The sequence below is a fragment of the Pleurodeles waltl genome, chromosome 7 (assembly GCF_031143425.1).
Source record: "Pleurodeles waltl isolate 20211129_DDA chromosome 7, aPleWal1.hap1.20221129, whole genome shotgun sequence".
In the NCBI taxonomy this organism is placed as follows: Eukaryota; Metazoa; Chordata; class Amphibia; order Caudata; family Salamandridae; genus Pleurodeles; species Pleurodeles waltl.
The window spans coordinates 1,255,275,637-1,255,300,349 of NC_090446.1; the positions used below are offsets into that span (position 1 = coordinate 1,255,275,637).

Below are 24,713 nucleotides of genomic sequence, written 5' to 3' on the forward strand. Positions count from 1 at the left end.
GCAGACCAAGTTATAGAGTGGCAGTCCATCCTGATAGGCAGCAGGCCAACACAGCAAAGCAATTGGAAAAGTGGCAGTCCCTCTTTGCAGCACAGCGTCTCTTAGTTGCAGAGTCTCCTCAGGACCCCAAGGTGAACTAGTTTGGTGGTGTTTAGGGTCCAGTATTTCTCTGAAGTGCACAAGGGTCCCCTTCATGTTAGCCCTTTCTGCCAGGCTACTTGTAGGGGGTAATCAGTCCTTTGTGTGGAGACAGGGCATCACCTAAGTGGGAATCCCTTCCCCTCCCTCTACTCAGAAAGATCTATCAGTATGCAGATGAATGCAGATGCAGCTGAGTGTCATGTGTTTGTGGCTATCCAGAGGGAATTCACAAAGTGTAACTGTCACCCAGCCCAGACATGTATTCAGAGACAGGCTAAGGACCAGAATGTTTAAAGTAAGAAACTTCCAACTTTCTAAAAGTGGCATTTTCAAACTTACAATTTAAATTCCGACCTCACCATAGGTTGAGATTTTAAATTGTGAGTCCAGAGACATCAAACTCCAAATTTCTATCTGCTCCCAATTGGAAATTACACTTATAAGATGTTTTAAGGGAAACCCAATGTTTACCTATGGGAGAGATAGGCCTTACAGCACTAGAAAACAAATGTAAGAGTTTTCCACCATCTGGATACGATAGACTAAAAAGTACATGTCCAATATTTTTAAATACACTGCACCCTGTCCTTGGGGCTAACCAGGGTCTACCTTTGAAGTGACCTGTATGTAATAAAAAGGGAGGTTTGGGCCTGGCAAGTGTGCACACTTGCAAGGTCGAAATGGCAATTTCAAACTGCACACACAGGCTTTGCAGTGGCAGACCTGAGACATGTTTGAAGACTACTGTAGTGGGTGATACAATCAGTGCTGCAGGTCCACTAGTAGTATTTAATTTACAGGTCCTGGGAACACCAAGTGCACTTTACTAGGGACTTACAAGTAAATTAAATATGCCAATTGTGAATAAGCCAATGTTACCATGTTGTAGACCACAGAGCACCTGCACTTTAGCGTTGTTCAGCAGTGGTAAAGTGCAGAGAATCCTAAAAGCCAGAAAAAATGAGTTAGAAAACAGGAGGTCAGAAAGCGATAAGTTAGGGGAAACGACGGAAAGGATGCCAGGTCTAACAAATCATATGACTATGGATTTCCCCTTCTTCTAATTTTTTTACACATTCTAAAATTACACTGATTTCAGCCAGTGATGTGTATGAATACTCTGCAAATGCTACTTTTCGATACCATATTATTATTCGATGGAAGTTTTCCAAGTGATACTGCCATCTTTTACATTGTTGCCCTTAGGAGTTCTCTACACTGGCTGCCAGTGAATACCAGAAACAGAACTACATTTTAACTACTTACAGTGATCTTTAATTGTCGACATAGGCTATGACCAACCTGTCTTTCGAAATAAATTACTTGTCATCTTGCATATCGGACCCCGAATCGTCTATCCAACTTTTGCTAACTCTATATCTATAACCCTTGTGGAAATGTTCAGTCTTGAGCCTCCAAACGGGGAACACGATGCTCTTAGGGGGTTGGCTTTTCTGCTATGTGGGCTTTTTATGGCATTTTATTTCTCATTACGTAAGGAGCCAAGGTACAGTTTACTTTAAGTGTAATAAAAAAAATTAATAAATACATTGCTCAATGCAGACTGACTCAGAAAATGATGCTCTTGCTATCTGTGGAGCAGTAGCCCCAGAAATGCTGATGGTCCCAGGAATTCTACAATCATGATCACTAGTCAGAGTTTTGGTGCTCTTAGGCAAAGCATTGGAAGCTCTGTGTGGTTAGAAGGCAATGTGCCTGTAGGAATCCCTGTGCTCAGCACCTTCTACCGTGGACTGCATATAGCGACAGAGATACTTTCCTTCCACTGGCTTTTGCTCTGCTCACTTTCTAATTTTCTTCTCCTAGAGACAGGTGGGACCTTCTCCTTATGTAAGACAACACTTCTCAGTTAGTATTTTCTCTGCTTTCATGCTGTTAGCCTGTGATGTTGGTCTGTTCAAAAGTGAGTGAGTCAATCAGCAGGTGATTCAGTTAGCAGGTTAGTGCATGAGTGCCTTTAAATGGCACCTGCCACAAATTAAACTGTCTCCAGAGTAAGTAACTCAGATAACCCCATGGCATTCAGACCAAACCTTAAACATTTACAGAAAGTCTAATGTTTATATCATACTTTCAAGGGAAGCACGCACTAACTTAACTCTGGTTGCACCCACAATATCTGTTGTCTTTGCAAGACAGCTTCATTTTAGGGATATTTAGCAGCATGGGACCCTTCAAGTGAAGACACTTTCCCTTGACACAAATCCTGACTTTGATTTTCAAGAGTGCCAGCTCATACAAAAAATTTTGTAGCAGAAACATAATTTGAAAAATGCTAACTTTGCAATGGGACAGCATTGAAGGCTTTCTTGCGCATTAGACAGTGGCATCAAGTTTGTATTTACAATGGGGGGATGTGAGTGGGGATAAAATACAAATAAAATTAATAAAAGGCACTTACCTAGCGATGATCTTCTCTCCTCACGTCACCTCAACCAGCTTCGACGAGCGACTGTCACGGGACACAGGAAACTGCACAAGCCAATCCTCACGCTGGTTTCTTGCTGGCAACCAGCATGAAACCAGCATCAGGATTAGTGGGAGCAGCCTATCTCAGTGCTCACAAGAGCGCTGAAGGCCTGTGCTTTATCTAACCCAGCTGAATTAAGACAGCTGGGTTAGAGAAGCTCAAAGTATGCCTGTCAGGCTGGCCGTTGCAAAACGGCAGGCCAAATGGACATGCGCACTTTAAAGAAGTGCACAGCTCCCTGCTGCCACTCGGTAGCAATTGCCCCACCCCGTCCTGAAACTCTGTAGAGGACGGGGGGCTGAAAAATAAAATGATAATAAACAAAGTTTATCATTTTATTTTTCCGTTATGGAGGCATTTTTTTGGTGTGGCGACTCTCCTCCACCCACGTGGAGGGGTCGGGCCTGGCACTAGAACAATGTTCTAATTCTTATGCCAACAGCCAGCAGGACTGTCAGATCCGAGAGGATCTAGAGTCACAAAGTGAACTTTTGTTAAGGCATTGTAACAGGAAATTAGAATTATTTAAACCAGATTTAAAGTGAGACTTTTTTTCCTGTCCTGGGGTTTAAAAAAATGTATGAACATCTTCTAATTTTATGAAGTTAAAGAACAATCACATTTATAGCATCTGCCCAGTTTCCTTTTATATTACCAGTTTCTTTATATTCATATATTTTCCAAAGAACAGAGAGAGAATGAAAAGGCTGTTATTCTATAGGTTTTTACTGAAAGCAAAAGCTCAACTACATTCTTCTGTGTTGAGACCTCTGTTGCTCTGTCAGAGGGGGATTAAAAGCAGGTCAAACAAAGTTGAATCCATGCATTATTTCAAGACCATGTAAGTGTTTTATAAATGGATTTATTGTATGTAAATGTATCTTACATGGATATCAAGAAAATCTTGCATAACCTCATTCCCCCAGACCGTTGTTGTGCACTTCTTCATGTGGTACATCAATTAACCAGCAGAGGATAATCATAATTGGAACCATAATATCTCGGAATGATACGTGTCTCCTGCATAAGAAAAGGACCCATACTATGTAGTGTAACAACCAAAATATGATGAGCCATAAATATATAAGAAGAAAACAGGGAAAGACGAGACTCCAGCAAAATGCAACAAGACAGGGGAGAAAATGTCCTGTTTTTTTCCAAATGTGTGATCTCCCCTCTAAAAGGGACAAGCCCAAACCAACGTGGTCCCTGAAATCTCACTAACCTATAACAGTCGAGCTACCAACAACGTATGGGTACCTAGCGCAGAAGACCACTGTGCACAGAATCAGCATACGCATTTGTTAACAGAGTACATTTGAATCCAAATCCACGACACTTCTTTGGCCTTTTTTGTGCTCCTTCAAATTACACTACTCCATCGTTCTCAGTTATTTAACCTTTGCACTTATTCATTGATTTATTTATGTTTGTTTATGCTTTTTCAAACAAATTGCTTGGCCAGATTTGGGTATTCTTGCATGATAGAACCAGCTTGTTTCTAATATTCTTCAGTTTGAAAAGACTTCACCCATTTTTTCAGGCATCATTTAAATCAGGGCACGTGCACAATGCAGCACTCCAAACACACCTACTTGAAACTACATCTGATGGTTTTGCTTTACTTAGTTTTGTTATTAATTACTACTGGTCTTAACCTATTTTTTGTCGATAATGCAGTCCCTGAGCGGGTCCAATGACAGATCTTACCACAAATTTAACAAATAAGTAAATTAAATACAGGGATAGGGTGATAAAGCATAACCTAGGTAATAAACAATGTGTACTTCCTTGGCACACAATTCTAATATGTAATGCAAGAACGTCTGAGGTACTGGGGGTCAACCGAGAATAAGGCCTGTGCTCACCTAAGTAATGCCTATTGACATAATTAGCTAATTAGGTAAATGATCTATACAGTAAACTACATGAACCATGCAAGGGTGGCTTCACCTATTCTATATCTTTCATTGTAGACGTAATGTTCCAAATGCCAATCCCATGAGTCTGAATTTACTCCTTCGTCCCAATTAGAAAGGAGACAAGGAAGAGATGACGAGGTAAGGGTCATTTTCGCCACATCTCTTGAGACTCAAGCAATGTCACTTTTCAAAAGTGCTTTTGTTTTAATGGAATCTAGGTCAGCTGTGATGAATGAAGGATGAATTGCTCAAAATAATTATGATATGTGTGGATTCTAACTAAGGATACACTATGGTATACTATAAATAGATGTCTACACAAACAGAGAGAAGTACACCAAACACAGAATGCTCTTTAGCAAAACATACTTGCAACACAACATGTGAGGAAACGTACCTCCTTCCTTTCAGTTGTCGGGTCTGCCTCAAGTTCTTTCCACGGGCTCACGCAGGGGGCTTCTGCGCTGTTGTCCTCGGCAGTTAGCTGGGCCTTACTGGAGTTCCCCTCATGCGAGCACTCCGTCAGCTCTCCCACCTGGGACTCGAGAGCCTGCTTCCCTTTCCAAAGACTTGAGCCGATCCCCCCAGTCTCCGGCGGTGGTTTCGGATCCTGTGAAGATGATTGGCAGCAGTGAGAGGCAGTATTCTCCCGCACCACTGGCTCCATGCTGCTACAAAACCCAACCTCGTGCAGCTGCACGCCTCTCGGTTACAACCTTTTGTTCAGAAATCTGTTTACACGTGTCGCTCTGAAGCCCTAAAAAATCTAACTAATAAACCTTACATCCATTGTTTACATACTGCTGCGCGAAGGCTTGCAAAAAAGGTTAATCTTCAATCTGAACTGCAGCTGTACTTTACTCATGGAAATTAAGATTATTTTTTTTAACATCGAGATAAAATAGTAATTTTCAGGCAAAGTAGATTGAGCTGTGGAGGCCCATTCCAGCTCTGCGGATCCAGTTACAACATCAACACGGAGCGCATACTTGCTAAAAAGCAAAGGGAATTCTCTGAGACTTGGACTATCTCTCTCTCGCTTTCAGATCAGCTTTAAAGTTTGTCTGACTGTAATACATGATGGAAAGTCGAGTGCCACGACTGTGCGTTGTACAGCAGGGAATACTTTCAAAAACAACATACCCAATTCTGGAAGGAGAACATCAGCTGACTGTGATTATTAGAAGTCCAAGCGCATAGTTTTCCATAAAAGTGCCTGCCTACTAAATCTGAGACGTTCGGATTGCCGTGCAAGCTTCTTTCAGATTGGAAAGCAGCCAAAGAGAGAGAGAGAGAGAAAGAAACAAAAACACAGGAGACCCCCACATATGCAGAATGTTTCCTCTGGACTGTGGCAGGTACGGCGAAAATAAAATAAAACCCTCTGTTCAGCGTAACCCCTTCCTGGTGCACCTTTAACTACCTCGGCGTCAATGTTTGCCAGAAGTTCTTTAATGTCCACCCTTCCCCCTCCTTCATCTCAGCGTGCAGTGCACTCCTACTGTATAAGGAAAGATATACGGCAAGGCACACAGGGAGTACATCTGCAGGAGCACTGCGATTACTGCCAGCTCTTTCTGCCACGCATAGTATTCTTTAATCGTTTACAAGTAGGGTAAATTATCTACAGTGCTTGAATCTAATTAGTCTTCGAGGTTTCATTATCCAGTTTGATAATACAACTCAACAATAGGGCTCTGTAGTGGTGGCTGAGAAGGCTGAATCTTTCTTTCCTTGTTTGATGTGCCCATCTAAGGAAGTCAGGCAGGACAAGGAGTGATTGTGGTATTGCGAGCAATTTGTTTCTCCGTTTACCTTTCATGTTCTTAAAGACATCAGACAAGTGCTCGCTGGCACAACTATGCGATGCATGTGTCTGTTTGATGTTTTCTTGGTATATGTAATTGCGTGATTGACTGGAATAGGGAGAACCATGTCTCCCTCCTGTCCACCTGCAAGCATTCAGAACTGATCTGAGACTAAAGCTAGATGATTATTTGTGCTAGAAATTGGGTTTCTGGTTGGCAGAGGTACGCACTCTGTCTAAGCAGGAACCACAATCCTAGTCAGGGTAAGTCGAATACACTTCCTATATTAACCTGCGCTCACCCTCTGGCAGCTTGGCAACATGACTGTATTTTTTCTTTCATTTCTACATCTTTATAAGAATCCCCACATTGGCTATCACACACACACACAAAAGCACAAAAGCAGATACATCCAAGTTTGCTAACACACACAGACGCACACACAGACACGCTGACACAAAAGCACAGAGGTAGAAACATTCATACCCACACACAGGCACGCAAACACACATGAACATAGAGCAACACACACCCTCACACACATATCTTAAACAAGGTTGCCACAAAAATTCACAAAAACTCACATTCGTGATTTGACAATATCCGCCATTAGATAGAACATACAACTAACTGCTTATCATTTGTGGTCCACATCTTTGTCAGAAATAGGGTTATTAATTGGCAGTGTGGTACCTCCAGCAACTTAATAAATACTATTTAGTCAGTATGCAATATGGTTCTAAGAAAATCTATTCTTAATACTAGAGGTAGTATTATCAAAAAGGTCCAGGAGCTGCAATGGACATGCCACTATGCGAATGAGGAAACACTTCGCCTATGCAGTTGCAACATTTTATACACACTGACACAGAGGCAATGGAGCTGTCCCGAGGAAACCACTTGAAAGGAAGAAATGTGAGTCCTATGGACCTCCCCAGACCTGCCCGCGGGCTAGTGCAGTCACTTACTACACTCACCTGCTGCGAGTCCCTTTCCCTCTTTAAAATGCAGGCAGGTTGCCTCCTGCACAGTGAAGATTTCAATGGATGCCCATCCGAGTTTCTCTAATGTTCTTTGTGATGGGCAGGAGAGAGTTTGCGGCTGTACTACCAGCACTAGTCTCAGTGCATTCACTGTGATAAGACATGCTGGCCCTGTCTGTGCCTGGTGTACCCAGTTAAAGATGCACTGCAATGCAGACCAGGGCAGCACACCCAATTTAATGATATCAGCACTGTTAATTGTGTTGAAGCAATTGAAAGTTATTTGAAGAGATGTGTGATAAGGTTAAGAACGCAACTCAAAATGATTAAAAAATCAATAAGGAACATTGAAGAATAATGTCATCTGCCAATAGAAAGAAACATTTTTTAAATTAGATGTGGTGATTCAGAGGCATACATTTTAAAAATGTACGGTAAAATTGTAAAAACAAATACTCATGCAGCCAATGGAGATTTGAAGGTCTATGTGCAATATGCTGAAATGACCACCAGAAGCCACTCATGCGCCAGGAATGAACCAGCAAATGTTTCTGCATCATAGAGACTGAGAGGTCAAGAGGAGAGTCAGGAATCATATATACTGGTACACACCAATGCTTTTAGTCTTACTGATGCTTTTCTGTGGGGACTTCAGACACAGCTCCAAGTATGACACATGCTTCTCTGCCTGCTTCTTGATACATCCAAGAGCACAACAATTTCATGATATTGGGAAGGTCACTTCTCGTCTCTCCTACCACCCTCAGGTCCTCAGGTCAGACCTCTACGTACCAGGTCTCTCTACAGCCATGGATCTCTCAGGTTCTTGTCCCAAATAGTCATCAATACCTTCTTTAGAGCAGGGACTTTTGTGTCCCTATAGCATCAACAGCAGACTAATTACCTGTAATTGTAATAGTTTATTGTGTAGATTTCTTAAAAACATTTACAATAATACATTCAGAGGAAAGAAAAGAAACATTCAGAAGCAACTCAAAACAATGTTGATCATATAATATTTTGCTACTTGACCCTTGAGGAGCAGTCCCTGAACGTGGGAGCCAGCATGAGCCAGGAGTCCTTTAGACTTCTTTCCACACAAGTCAGGCAGAATCTTCCTTTCTTCAAGATGTTTTTCCCAGGTCCATGAATGTTCTGAAGGGTTGTTTGATGCAACAGCACATGCCTTTACCATACATACCTGTACATCACAGTCTTTAACACACATCAACCACAACCATGCATGTCTGAGGAATGCATGTTATTACCACTAACATACACAGAGGTACAATAGAAGTACAGTTCTAACTTGTACTTTATCGAACATACCAGAACCACGCTAACATTTAGAAGCATTTGCATTCTCTATAATTAAATGTTATTATATACAAATCACACAAATAGCGACTCACGACAATGCAAACCAAAACAAAACTATGAACTTGTTCTCCACATTTTCTACATTTAAAAAGAAAACATTAAAACGCATCTCAACATAGTAGAAACAGTGTACGTATCATATTAAAACTTTCAGAATATACATATTTCAAATGAATGCAGCCTTCCTTGTCACCGATCAAGATGGCCGTCTCAACTGTAAAGAAGGTCGAAAATGCTTTTTTTCATCAAACAAAATAATTATACACTTGTCACAGTTTTATGCATGGAAAATACACCTTTCAGTGCTTATTTTGAGGTAAGTTATTGCTTACCCTCTAAATAAATACAAAAGCAGCTGTCTACAATTTTGTCACTAGTGGTACGCTGTCCTCTGACGTGACCACACATACCACTGCAACCAGGAGAGTGAGATCCACAGCCAGTTCTAAGCACTGCCATCTAGCTACACAAGTAAGTATAACATTAACCATTAACATTCTCTAACAATACTAACAATATTCCAGAAATACACATTTATTCAGAATTCTTTAATATCTTACAGACATTGTGAAAATTATCTACAGCCCTCATTTCTGGGTGATTTTTCTAGTTTTACAGCAACAGAAGGTATACAAATCATCCTCATTTATAATAAAATTATGAAAATGGTATTTTAAAAAATAAAACATATCACCTACTCAGTTTGGGTACTGGACAGTGACTAAAGGTGTTGGACTTTTTGCCTTACGCAGGGTCATCCCCAGTCTTTTTGCCTCCTTCCTCCTGGTTTTTCTGACCTCTCGCTGTTGGCTCTAGGACTCTGAGCACTTTATCACTGCTGACCAGTGCTAAAGTGCAGGTTCTCTCCCATCTAAAGTTGGTATGATTGGCTTATACCTAATTGGAATATTTAATTTACCTATAAGTCCCTTGTACAGTGGTATCTCTATATCCAGGGCCTGTAAATTAAATACTACTAGTGGGCCTGAAGCGCTGCTTGCGCCACCCACTGAAGTAGACTTTTAAAACCTGTCTCAGGCCTGCTAGCGCAGGGCCTGTGTGTGCAGTTTTCTGCCACAGGGACCTGGCATCTAAATTTACTTGCCAGGCCCAGAACTCCCCTTTTACTACATGTAAGTCACCCCTAAGGTACGCCGTAGCTAGCCCTATGGGCAGGGTGCCATGTATGTAGAAAGGCAGGACATGTGCCATATTGCATGGCCTGTCCTAGTAGTGACAAACAGCCTAACTTGGTGTCTCACTGCTGTGAGTGCTGCCTTCTCATAGGATTGCATTAGAAATGCCCTGCCTTATGTGTAAGGGGTATTGTCTGATTTATGAGGGGTAGCGTAGGCGTGTTTGGTATGCTTGTGATGGTGATAATAAATGCTGCTTACTGGTGTGGGTGTATTTTTTATTACTATCACAAAAATGCCACTTCTAGAAAGTGCGCATTTATCTGTGCTTATGACTCTGGTGTTTTGCAGCTTGACTACAAACCACGTCTGGGCAGAGTGACAGTTGGGGCTTTGTGCATACTTTTCAGACAGTCTGTACACAGGGAGGGTGGAGGTGTCACAAAGGTGCATCTGCATACTGAATAGTCTTCCTGGGCTGAGAGAAGGGAGAGGCGGGGCACACCTGCATTTGTAAAGACTGTGCCCTGGCCTCACACAATAGGGTCGTTAACCCCCCACTGATGTTTGAAGCCTGTGCTGAAAGGAGAGAGGGGACACTCCCAGAACCAGTTGTAACTGGCTGGAACCTCCTCTCCCTACCATTGTAAAACACTGTAAGAACTGACTATAAGTACAGGAGAATTTTCCCCACAATTTGGAGACTCTTGGAATCATCTTGGAACTGGACACCAAAGGCTGAAAGGACTCACCAGGAACCGCCATGGACTGCTGCTGCTGTGCTGACCTGTGACCTGCCTGGTCACTGTGAAGGACTTGCCACTTGCTGCCTTTCCCTTGTGCTGGCCTGTAGCTGGGCCCTCCACCTGAGGACCTTGTCTTAAGATTCTGCTCCCCAGGGGCAGGGTGCTGTGGCCCCTGACCCCTGCATCCATTTCTTCACAAGGGGTGCTTCTCCGTGGTTTGCAGCGCGCTTATGGAGCCTTGGGAGCTCGTAGGCTCCTGGCTGCATTGTGCCCCTTTAAATAAGATCACCGCAGAGGCCTGGGAAGCTGGAAGAACACTTGTGCACAGCATCGGGTGCAGGCGAGTGTCTGCTCGGGCCCCAGGAGGGGTCCGATCTTCTTGTGGCTTCACGGCAGGACCAGGGGAAGGCGCAGGGAGTGCCCCCTTCCCCCTGGCCTCTGCGTTAGGAGCAGGACGCTCCTTTTCTGCTGTTAGGTAAAACAGGCATTATTGTGGGCCCCCCCTTGGTGGAAGGGCCAGTGGAGGCCCAGGGGGGCCCCCAGAGATCACGGGTCCCGGGAGGGGCCTGTCATTAAACCAGAGGGGGTGCGTGGTGCCCCCCTCCTGCCCTAAGTTGTTTTTGCTGGCTTTGGCCCCCCTCATGGGGGCCGGTTGAGGCCCTGGGTGGCACCCAGTAATCACGGTCCCCAGAGGGGCCTGTCTATAAAAGAGAGGAGGTACATGTCGCCCTCCTCTGACCCCAGAGTATAAGGGAGGCCCCCCTTTTGCGCATAGGAGTGCCGGGGGCCCCATTGTTCACCTTCTAGGCACTGGAGGTGCCTTCATCCAACCAGGTACTGTTTAAAGGACCAATATAGTTGCAATCCAAAGTTCTTTCTACAGACTTTTGTTTGATTCATATATTACCTACCTGCGTTTGATGTTTTTACATATGTGTATGCAAATGTTCCTTTTATGGACATGCTTGCTAATATGTTTTTCTAACTTGCCATATGTTTTCTAATGTTCCTACTATGGGCATTTTATGATATTCTTACGACAAGTGCTGTGATGTAATAACGTGTTTTCCTGACTACTGCTTATGGTGCAGAATACTGAGTAACCTGTGTGTTATGTGTGACTACTGCTAATTTGCAGAGTAACTAATGTGTAACGTTCTGACAACTGCTAAGGTAGCAGGATAGTACTGATATGTGATGTTTGGTCTACCAATTACATTGTGTACAATACAGTATATTTTCATATAATCTGGTGTTGTGTTTCCTTTGTGGTGGGGATATTGCATCACGTGTGTTGTGTGTGTTGTGCAAACGCTTTACACATTGCCTCTGGGTTAAGTCTGACTGCTCGTGCCAAGCTACCAAGGGGGTGAGCAGGGGTTATCTTGGACGTGTAACTCCCTTGCCCTGACTAGAGTGGGTAAGTTCTGCCTGGCTGAGGTGCATACCCTAGCCAACCAGAAACCCCATTTCTAACACAAGGGCAAAATTGCTATTCTAACACCGCTAAGTACTTACCTGAGGGAAGGTGCTGGACAGTGACTGAGGGGCATAATTACTGTTCTAACTTCATCAAGTACTCAGAGAAGGTGCTGGACAGTGACTGAGAGACAAAATTACTACTCTAATTCTGCCAAGTACTTACCTCAGGGAAAGGGCTGGACAGTGATGGGGGGAGACATTACTATTTTAACTCCATGTGGTACTTACTTCTTCAGGGAAGGAGCTAGACAGTGACTGGGGCAAAATTACTATTCTAACTCTGCCAAGTAATTACCTCAGGGAAGGTGCTAGACAGTGCCTGGGGGCAAAATAACTATTCTAACTCTGCCAGGTACTTACCTCAGGGAAGGTGCTGGACACTGATTAATAGGCAAAATAACATATAAAACCTGAAATATTATCCATCTGTTTTGTTACTCATTTAAACAGATGCCACTACCAGCAGAACTACAGCAATCTGAAAATTGAAGACATTTCGCTAAAAAATGCTGCAAATTGTACAGCAACATCGAGAAGTAAATCAGCATTTTTGACATAAGTAAAATAAAAGACTATAGTAAAAACAAATAAATCACTACAAAGTCAAAAGAATAACAAAAATTCTCACACTTTCCTCTATATCTTTCGCCAGATAACAGCCCACATAAAATCTGCAGCTACTGCAGAAACAATCTCAAAGCAAGAAGTCCCACAGACAACTCAGTAAATCGAAAAAGCACAACAAACCAATCATCTGGTAAAAAAAATTCACAATTCATATTTTTCTGACATAAATGGCAGTTTTTAGTCAAGGATTAATAGCTATCTAACAATGAAACTTCTCATTTCAACAAAATATCTAAACATTTTTCTGTCTTCACAGGTTGGCGAAAATAACAATATACATTTTTTGTTTCTCTTAGCAAGCAAAATCACTAAGGACAACATTAAAACAGTACATTAAAAGTACATTCATGTACTCTTTTCTGTTTCTTTTTTTTTACCGAACCAACAATAATGGATTCAGCTCAGATAACAAGTTACATCTATTCTAGGCGGGGTAATAGGCTGCTAAATTATGGTGGCTACATTTACTGTAACTAAAGATGAACTGAGCCCAGGAGTCTTCGGAGGTGTGTAGAGTATTTCTCAACCCGTTGCAAAGGCAGAGCGGTGACTCTGGGTGTCACTATGGAAAGGACCACTAGGCATTACGTTTTGAGGGAGGTAGCACAAAACCTCCCCATGCACGTTGCCACTAGGCCACTCACAATATCCAATTTGAGGAGAATGGTCCAGAAACCAAAACAGGCTAGTAATCCACAAAGAATAACTCCACAATCCTACTTTGATATTAACAGTCCCTGAACCCACTGTTACTTTTACTAATGAACATTTTCTTTTGCATTACAATGAAAACCCTCTCTATTAGAAATGGGGTTTCTGGTTGGCTAGGGTATGCACCTAAGCCAGGCAGAACCTACCACTCTAGACAGGGCAAGTAAGATACAATCTAACAATAACCTGTGCTCATCCTCTGGTAGCTTGGTGCTGAGCAGGCAGGCTTATCCTCAGAGGTAATGGGTAAAGTATTTGTGCAACTCACTCACAGTAACCTAGTAACCACACCACAAAAGGACTCCACAACATGTTAAAAAATAGTGATTTTTATATAGGTATCATAGAACCAAAGTGACACAGATACAATAAGTAGCTTAGGAGTTATACACAGAATAGATATAGTCAAAGGAATATTAAGTCAAGGCAAGATATATGACTCTGTAATAAGCCACCGCAGTGGTGAAGTTATAGATGCACAAAAGAAATGAACGAGCTTGTGGCTAGATTGTGAGGCGCTCATGTCTTTACAGTAATAGCAGGAGCGGCATGGTGTCATTGTTGTTACCCAATCTGGTACGTGGTAGGGGATTGCGGTCAAGCTTAGCTGGGTGGTTGTATCAGATATAATGCAGTAATCGTTCTTCTTCCCCCCCACTGGCGAGAAGCGCAGCGAAATCCATCCATGAGCTCTCAAATCCACCCCTCCCGCAGGTTGCAAGCATAACAGGCTGGGCTGTGACAGTACCTGGGTGCAGGTGGAGGAAAGCAGATTTGGTGGACCCCCCCTTCCACACAGCGTCCGTGCTGAGGTGAGATAGTTGCACCTGACAGAGGCAAGCAGGGCTGACGGAGTGAGCAGTGCAAGTAAGCTGGTGTGATGTGCGCAGCACAGCTCACCCAATGGAGTGGACTGTGTCCAAGTATTCCTTGCAGAGAAGGCGCAACCTCCTTTCTCCCCTTAAGAGAATGTCTTCAGCCCAGCAACAGCACTGTTACATGACTGTTCTTGTGAAGTGCACAGGTCCCCCTTTCATGCTAGTCTCGGCTCCAGGCAGCCATTGGTAGCTAATCAGCCCCTTTGTGCAAACTCTAGTCCTTACCCTTTGAGGTGTAAGTGTGAGCCCTCTCTATCTCCTCCACAAGGAAGACTCTTCAGTATGCTGATGAATACAGATTTGGTGAAGTATCCTGTGTTGTAGGTGTCTGAATGGAATGTAAAATGTAGCTGGCACCTAGCCCAAGCCAGACGTGTATTGGAGATAGCTGTAGGCACACAGGCCAGAGAGTACAGAGAAATGTCCACCTTCTAAAAGTGGCATTTCTAAAAGAGTAATAGTAAATCCGACTTTATCAGTGAGTATAGAGGATTTATTATTCCAATGGTACCAAACATGATTCAGCTACTCCTCTCAGATCAGGAATTACAGCTTACAGATTTGTTAGGGAATTCCCATTGCTGGCCTACGAGAGGGACAGGTCTCACAATCTTGAAGAATCACTTAAGGAGTTTTTCTTTACTAGGGCATGAAACACTTAAAGGTACACGTCCTACCTTTTGCTTGCATGGCACACTGTCCTTTGGGCTACCTACGACCTACCCATAGGGATGACTTATATGTAAGAAAAATGGGAGTTCTGGGTTTGATAAGAGGTTTTACATGCCAAGCTGGGGTGACAGTGAGACTGCACATAGCGGCTCTGCAGTGGCAGGCCTGAGACATGTTTAAAGAGCTAATTATGTGTGTGGCACAATCAGTGCTGCAGGCCCATTAGTAGAATTTAATTTATAGGCCCTGGGTATATCGTACACCACTCTACAAGGGACTTACAGGTAAATTAAATATGCCAGTTGTGGATACACCAATGTTACCATGTTTTAGGGGAAAAATGTATGCATTGTTGCAGTGATTAGCAGTGGTAAAGCGCTCAGTGCCCTAAGGCCAACAAAAAGATACAGCAACAAAACAGAAGGTAAAAGCAAAAAGTCTGGGGTAAGTCTAGGGAAAATCACCCTCAGGATGTCATTGGAGGTGTGTAGAGTATTTCTCAACTCACTGCAAAGGCAGAGAGGTTACTATGGGTGACACTATGGAAAGGACCACAAAGCATAATCATTCTGCCTCTGATATGAAGATCAAAGTAAGAGAAAATATATAACAGATAACATTACTAGCATCCACCTCCAATGAATCTTGTGGCTCGTTTTGAGGGAGGTAGTACGAGACCTCCCCATGCACATTGCTACTAGCATACCCACGGGACCAAATTTGAGGAAAATAGTCCAAACAAAACGGGAAAGTGATCCACAAAGAAAAACTCCACAATCCTACTCTGATATTAACAACATTCCAAACTCTCTGTTACTTTTACTAATGAACCTTTCTTTTTGCATGACAATGAAAACCTCCTTCAAACCTATATTAATTTTCAGTACAATACATAGGAGCCGATTATGAGTTTGGCGGTCACAAGACCGCCAGAGTCGCAGTGGCGGTTGGACCGCTCCAGCTGTGGCAGTCCGACCAATGCAACTGTAGCAGTCTGACCGCCACATTAAGAGGTTGTCGGGCAGACCCACAAACGTACCGCCATCCCTGCAGGGATCCAAGATCCCAACGGGCTGACGGCAGTCCTGGGTGTAATCAGCCAGAGCGGCGCTGAACTCAGCACCACCCTGCTAATTACAACCTTGTTCCCTGCCAGCCTCTTCATGGCAGTTTCGCCACCATGAAAAGGCTGGTGCAGGCGGTCACATGGATGGTGCAGGGGTTTCCATGCCCAGCACCCTTGAAATGCACACTGTTTTTGCATGACAATGAAAACCTCCTCAAACCTATATTAATTTTCAGTACAATACATAGGGGTCAATTACGATTGTAGTCTGGCAGTAGGACTGCCAGAAGTGCGTGGTCCAACCTCCACTGCGAGTTTGGCGGTCTCATGACTGCCAAGGTCGTAATGAGGCCCATAGTTCAAACATAGAAATCTTCACTACAACTTTGTCCAGCAGCTCATGGATAATGACACTCACTCCTCGAGCACTGGCTGGAGCTTTGCCCCACTGAACTTTACCTTCACAGAACATTTTCTTCAAAGGTAAGTGGTGTAAAGAAAAGGGACCAGCATATGGACATGAAGATACTGGTGAGCATGCACAAGTAACAGGTGTGCTTTGTCCTGGGCAGATCTTTGACCAATCATTTCAGAACCTTTATGCATCTTTTCTGGAAACACAGACAAATACAGCAGAAGACCCTAGCAGTGTTGCTCATTGCCAAAAAGGTCTTTGACTGTTTGACTACATAGATTGGCTCTCTTTATTCAGAATTTTAAAGACATTTGGTTTCGGAATAAACTTTCTTCAAAATGTCAGCTGACTCTATCAAAACCATACTGCAGCACTTAACTTGGGGGAAGGGAGCAACTCTGAGACATTTAGGGGGGTCATTATGACCCTGGCAGTCACCAGACCGCCAGGGTCATGGTGGCGGTTGGACCGCTAAGGTAGTGGCGGTCTGTCCACCGTGGTCATGGCAGGCCGACCGCCACATTCTGACCGTGGCAGATCTGCCACGGTCCAACCGCCGAGACTGGCAGGCTGCAAACAGCCTACAGCCTATGGAAAGGCTGGCGAATTGGGGGACTCAGGAGGCCCTTGGTATGGGCAGTGCTGGGACCCCCATGCACAGCCCCATCACGCATTCCACAGCCCGAATTATGGTGCAGCAGGCTCCATTGCAATGTTGAGGCCCTGTTCCCCACTGGGCCGCCCACCAATCCAGCGGGGAACTCAAAATAGGTCTGTGGGGTTCAGGCCGCCCGTGTGGCCTGATGGCAGAAAGACATTGGCGAGCTGCCTCCACCTCCCGCCAATGTCATAATGAGGGCCTTAATATTCAATGTGGCACCAGAAATGGTTGCACAAGCTGGAAGGGGTCCCCACGGGACCCGTTACCTTTTCTGAATGGTAGAAAAAATATATTTTTCAGAGCAGACAGTGGTCCCAGAGACCACTGCCTACTCTGAAGCAAATGAGAAGAAAACATTTAATTTTCATTTTTGAAATGCATTCAAATTTCTTTTTAAGGAAAATAGGCTGCTTTAAAAAAATGCTTTATTGAAAAGCAGTCACAGACATGGTGGTCTGCTAACCCCAACAGGCCACCATTCCTGTGAGTGCGGCCGTGTGGCCATTCTCAAATCTGTCGCAAATTATGACCTGCCTCATCAATATTAATGATGCAGGTCCCTTGTGACCAATTTGGGAATCGCAAACAGTTTGGTAAGCCCTCTTGCACATTTTGTTTTGCGACTCACAATTTGCGATACGCAAACGGATCACAAATTGTGAGTCACAAAAAAAGGACATAAATCTGGCCCTTAGACCTTTGTTAGTGATCTTGGTTGAGCTTGTGATAGTCCCCACCCACAGTGATGAGGTGAGGTTTGTTTTTATTTTCAGGATTGCTTTGTGAAGATGATGAGATAAGACATTATACTGTGGTGTTGTAAAAACAGGATTCATATCAGATGCACCGTCTCCATGGTAATTATTCTTTGACGCATGGCAGTGTGCGAAGAATGCCTGGTTTATGGTTCCAGTGTGTTCTCCGGATAGCACACCACTGGTATCCCATAATACATATATTATGAGGCATTTGACTTACTAGTCCTGAATGTGCACATTTCTGGGCAAACCATGACCCAGAGATTCACAGCCAGTACATGCCTGTCATCAGAGCAGCACGATGACGGATACCCTTCCAAACAAGCTAAGCATGGAGAGGTTTATTTGTTTCAAATGGCAGCTCCTTGAAATTAATAGGCTCACTTGTTGCCAATTTTAGAATAGCATTATTTTGTTTTGTACCTGTCAGGTTAGTAGATTTTAGAATTTAGAATATTGAATGGAGAATGATTTTGAAGGAGAACTTGTGGCAGACGTGGAAGAGTAGCTGCCTGAACTGGTCATGTGACTTCCACTGGAAAAATAAGCATTTTTCCAATATAGCCATTGTGTGGATGCTTTTAAGTGTGGATCTTGTCAGTGGCGATGGAGGAAGGGATTGTAAGGACCAGCCAAAACCTGCTTTTACCTTGGGGGAAACTTGTGATTCAGGTCAAAGGGAAGCCTGTTGCTCCTTCCTTTCTATGCAACAGCTCTCCAGATTACTCTGTAGGAAAGAAAATTCACACTATATAAAACCAGACTATTTGGTTGAGCTTCTTTTATTATGTTAGGGAAAATAAGCTTGTGTGCCAAACTGAGTGTTGCTATGGATATCAATGAGTGAAGCTCTGCTGTTGTGTAAGGAGACTGTGGCCCATATTTATACTTTTTGACGCAAAACTGTAAAATGTTACCACCGGTTAATGCCATTTCTTTGCGGCAACACCTACAGCAACAATCCTGTCAATGCGTGCACAAATGCAATAATGAACCCCTCAGGGCAGACCTGGCTGCCTACCACAGTAATGTGGCTGCTATTCTTAAGAACCAGCAGCTCCTCCTTGCTGCAGTACTGCCCTTAATAGCCCCACAGTTGGCAGCTACCGGGATGTCTGACTCCACGTCTTTAAACACTGAGGTGTGTGTTGTCTCTTCACAACCACCACCACCAAGGGCAGAGGAGACAACACACACATCAGAAGATCAAGACGTGGAACAGATCACCTTCACCCATAAGAGTACCCGGTAGCACTAGTCCCTGCCAAATGGCCAACTATTGCCAAGGTCTTGTGCTTTTGTAACATGCCAGTCCTGCAAAAACTGTACTCAAGCAATGTTCTTCAGCCCACTGTTTACCTTGTCACCCTGCCCTGTGATTGTCTCTCACTAACTCATTGGCAAATCCTGTCCCTCTGCACTGTCTGACACTTCACCCCAGCATGTCCAATGGCTTGTCCTTTTGCACTTGTGTAGGATCACAATGGAAGATGTCACACTAATGGACTCACAATCATGGACAATGTACATATAGCACTACAGCACTTTAAAATAAATAGCACTCACACAACAACTTTGTGTCTGCGTAACATCAACCGTGAGGTAGATCAGTGATGTTTACCTCAGGTCAATGATTATTGATTGTCAATACACCTGACCTGAATAAATGTTGGCTGATAACTATGCACAGTGGTCTGGATTGTACCATCATCTGCCCTTCCTGAGGGTTATTTCAGAGGAAAATAGAAACTATACACCATAATGCTGTGTTGGACAGAATAACGCTTCCTCAAGGGATGTCTAAGCCAGTAAATATTGCCTTCAAATTTTGCCCCAAATTTTACCTAACACACACCATACTGCATGAATGGATGTGCATGAGTTTCCATACAAATATGTTACCAGGCTGAACATTGTAACAAATGATAGGTGTGAGTAATGTATACCATACTACATGAGAGCATACTACCACTCACCTTATAAGGATTCACTTGGAAATCAGGCTGCAGGCAGACTTAACACAATGTCCTCAATACCAAATCTGGTAGCAAAGAATGTGACATTGAAAACATACATCACAAACTAACCACACTTTGGGATCCATAGTAATCGTGAGTGGTGGGTGCAATGGATGGCAGAATCTTAGCAAAGTAGCTTTGGTGTAGCTGCCAATGTAACAGCTCAGTTGGGATTTGGTTGCAGCATAGGACACAAAAGCTAATACAGAAGAGACCATGTTCACTCATGCCAAGGCCCTGACCTCCAAGCATTTGACACATATTGTAAAGGGTTACCTAAACATTTATTAAACAGTGAAAACAGAAGCTAAAACCAGGGGAACACCTTACCTAACCTAAACTATTCTCACTACACATTACCCACAACTGGGGCCCTAACTAACCTAAGCTAAACTTACTTATCACATTTAATGAAACGATCTAAACATCAAGCCCCTACCCCCCTTATAAGAGGGGACACTATGAGGACAACAAATACTACCCTAAACACGTACTATCTTATACTAAACAAATATATTTTTTTTTGTCATTTTGTTTTTTATAACCCCAACATCATCTAACACCCACCCACCCACACACATAATAAAAAGGAGATATAAAAAGAATCATACTCCCACCCCCACCCACTACTACTAACTAAACTGACAGCCTATACTAACCTAACACTAAGCCCCCTAAACCCACTAATTAAAAGAACCAGGAAAGAGGAAGGAGGGGAGGGAATCATGGCTGAGGGTATATTGTCTACAAGTTGGCCCTCGGCAAAGGTCTTTTTCATGGCACGCACCCTCTGATTTACTTGTGCCACCTCCTGCTGCAGCCTGGTCACTTTCTGCAACATACGGTCCAAGTTCCGTTGCATCTGTAGAAAAGCTGCTGGGTCTATGACTGCAGCAGGGGTGGTCTGGGTGCCAGTGGAGGAAGTATGTGCCCTTGTCGGTGCCAAGTCTGTAGGAGGAGGTGCAGATTGTGCTGTGACAGGTCTTGGAGCAGTGGATGTTGACGGTCCAGCAAAAGTGGTAGTGGTGGTGGCTGTGGTGGACACGGAAGGGCCCCCCTGGGTAAATGCCCTCCGCACTCCAGAGGCTCTTTCATGGCGATAACGCCTTGCCATGTTGCGGAACCCCAACTCCACATCCAGAATGTGGTGGTAACGCATCGCCCTCCGCTGAAACTCCCGAATCTTGATGGGATTCATCTTGTCAGCTGCTAAAACAAATATGAAACCAAACATTAGGTACTTCATTGTGTGATATGGCTCCAGAAGTAAATCAGACAATACATCTAATGTACCAGAAACAGACCATATCATCATACAGATCACTGATTGTCCCCGAGGAAGTACATGCCAGTGCAGCCTACACATGTCCTATCATCAAACAGCACAGCAATACTCTAAAAGATGGGTAACAACTTGAATGAATTGGGCATCATTGTTCAGCCATTTGTCAGGTAAAAATAATGCTGCAAGTCCTCCCCCACTGACATGTCAACTAATTACTATTGCCAGGATAGAATGCAGTTGCTAATCATGAGTGGGTATCCTAGGTTTGGACAAGTGACTTACAGATTTACATGTCTGTGTACCAAACTTGGATCATCAGTCCTAGGTACACTTTTCACAACCCTACGCCTGTGCCTGGGGGGGGGGGGGGGGGCAGGCAACAAATACATTCAAATAACAAGGGCATCCAGGAAGCTTTGGACAGCTGTACATGTGTTTGGGCAGCCCACCACAGGTAAGGAGGAAGTCCAACTAGGATACAGCCAAACCTTGGACAATCCCATCCACACTTATGTTTGGAAATGCAGACCATTGTCAACAACATTTCCTACCAGTAACACATGACTTACAACAAGCAGATAGATGCAAGCACACATCTGGCCATGAGCTGCATGCACACCTGGGTCATTGTACTCAAGTGCCTCATACTCGTAGCACAACATGTGGAGCTACATGCTGCTAGGAAGTCAAACATACAGTCAAACATGTTCATTAGTGAATAAAGAAGCCTGTGGGTAGGACTTTGGCATCCCTATTCTGTGAGAATCAGGCTCTGACTTGCTGACTAAATCACAAATATGGTCCTCTGCTACATTTTCTGATTTTAAGTTTTATCCACAAAAGTCATCCCTATTCACATGGCCGTGCCTACAGGAATGACCTACAATCCCAAATTATGACAATACGCTAATGATTGGCCAACTCAAAGATGGGGAAAAAATGATACTTCACTCAAGTAACATATCCGATCACTGACCAGCGCATTTCACCTTGCTATGTGTCCAAGACACAGGAGTCAATCACACATCATCAGCAAACACAACACAGAACAGAAATATCAACACTTACTGGAGATGTCAGGGTCTGCAAATTGAGCCACCTCTCCGATAGTGTAGGGGGTAGGTCCACCTGTAAGGCATGGAAGGGAGAAATGTGCTCAAGGTCTGTGCACTGTACAACACTTCCAAATACAAATACTATGTGTAATATTAACTCAGAAAGTCAAGCCTCTCAGACATGATGATACTGCATCCTTCATACCACTGCAAACAAATACAGACCCGGGGACTCCAGTGAGTGATACACACATATCTGCACACATGCAGTGGCCCTAATTATCATGTGGTGGCAATCATGCTCCTTCATTAGTTGGCAGACTAATTCATGGAGTGAATTCCTCTCATCATGTGTATCCATGAGAGACATGCCAAGCCACTTTCCGGGAGGACTACAATACTAGTCACCCAGCTATTGTGACTAAGATCAATTTAAAACACACAGGTACAATGTACAGAGGGCCAGGGACAGTTGTTAGCCCTCAATTTGTATCATTTTATTAATTTGATGTGCCACAGCTATGGTAAGTTGCACCAACCATAGAGATATGAACTTGTGTGCATACCTTTTGGCATCCATCCCTAATTTAAATGTGGCACTACAAAGTCCAAATATCAGTCTAAGATGTTACCTGAGGTCAGCTATAACGTGTTACGTATGTGTCAGAATCCAGTTCAGACATGTATCCCAAAACATTGAGGAACACAATATTTCCTGTAAAAATCTGGATTTAAAACATGTGTTTCCTGATACACTCACAGACCATGCATGAAACATATGTTCGAGCCAAACTAGCATCATCAATTGACGTGAAGGCAGCACTAATTTACAGGCTCCTGTTGTATTTTGTAAGTTAGTCTAGCTGTTGCGTCAACAAATGACGATAATGTGTATGAATTATTGTATATCTCACAGGCAACTGTGGTCCATATTTATACATTTTCTGCGCCACATATGTGCCGCTTTTTGATGCAAAAGCGACGCTAACTTACAAAATACAACTGTATTTTGTAAGTTTGGTCCGCTTTTGCTTAAAAAAATGACGCAAATGCAGTGCTGATAAAGTAGAAATATGGGCCTGTATGTTTAACTTGCATTCCACATGTTCAAAAACATTGCCTGCAGCATATAAACAAATCAGCTACTGTCACTACAGAGCATTAAAACATGCACATTACTCTGATTTGTACTCACCAACAGGGCCACCAATCACAATCCCCAGGTGGTCCAGCAGGTCTTGCTCCTGGGCAACCAGGTCAGCCCAACGGTGTTTCAGCTAGTGGTCATTGCGCAGTGTGTTGTAGGTTCACTGTAGATGGTACAGGACCTTTGCCCACTGGAGCCTCCTTGCCTCTGTGTGATGCCCTGTATCACACGACCACCTGCTTCAATCATTAACGGTAGAAAGTGGCACACCAGCCAAATAAAGCCCCCAGCTCCTCCTCTCCCATCCTGCCAAGACGAGGCCTACCCAACATGCTTGCACCAAAAAAAGGGAATAAAGTGGTACAAAGGAGAATGGAGGGAAAGTAGGACAGGGAAATGCAAAAAAATAAGGGATAGATACCAGACCGTTGATCATGGCAATGTTCCAAAACTAAGCCATCACATGTCCTGGAATGTTGGATGCTACTTCCTAGGCACTTGTTTGTTTACTCCCCATGAGTCAGGCATGGGATAATGCAATGTGGGTACGGTGTTTGTGACACCGAGTCGCAAATACAATCCACAAATGTCATGTCATACCACAGTTGGAGTCATTTAAATGAGCCATGTCTCTCCTGTGGCAGTGGAGGACCAGCAGACTAAGCTGCCCGTGTTCAAATATTTCCAGTGGTAAAATGCACAAAGGTGTCCGGTTCAAGTGTGTGGGCCAATGTTTAGCCTGTATCATTATTGGAGTCCATGTTGTCACAGTTACATGCAGGTCTAGTCATGAGTCTGTGGAGCCATTTCCTGCATCTACAAAGTATCCTTCCCAGCTGAATTGAAGGGAAAGCCAATGAGGAATTGAGAACACATATGGGGATAGTCCAGCTACAGCACTGCAGATGTGTTATGAGACTGACAACAGGGCAACCTTGGTGTGCTGATAAAGTTCATGGATCATGATTCTTAAACCGGCAGGTTTCCTCACAACATTTGTACACAGGTTGGCCTCTAAAATTCCCACTGCATCCGGGAACATCAGTGCCTCTGTGCTGATTGCTCTCACAGCTATTCACCACGCAAGCCCCATCAATATGTGGGGGGCAATGTGAATCAGCGTGTGGACTGTCAGGGTCCTAACATGTGTTGACATTTCATGCACATTATCTGATGTTGTTTGAAGTGCTGGAGGCACCATCCCCAATCCATGCATACAGCCATGGTACACTGTCACTATTTGTCACTCATGCATACATGAAACCCAGACAAGGGATGGGCCATGATTATGCTATTTGGAGAAAAGTTCCACCCCATGGTACGATAAGTAA

General features: G+C 43.6%; 1 protein-coding gene across 5 annotated transcripts in view; it reads right to left on the reverse strand.

The window, feature by feature from the left end:
* Positions 1–24,713, reverse strand: part of LOC138246140 (myosin-16-like) — an 838,653-nt gene that overhangs the window by 621,475 nt on the left and 192,465 nt on the right. For 3 of the 5 annotated variants that reach the window (XM_069200412.1, XM_069200413.1, XM_069200414.1), the window contains one exon: positions 4,952–5,164. In XM_069200412.1, coding sequence (XP_069056513.1) covers positions 4,952–5,164 — 213 coding nt within the window. Of the gene's footprint in view, positions 1–4,951; positions 5,165–5,697; positions 5,842–24,713 lie in introns of those variants that run through there. The other 2 variants (XM_069200415.1, XM_069200416.1) reach the window with 2 other exon arrangements.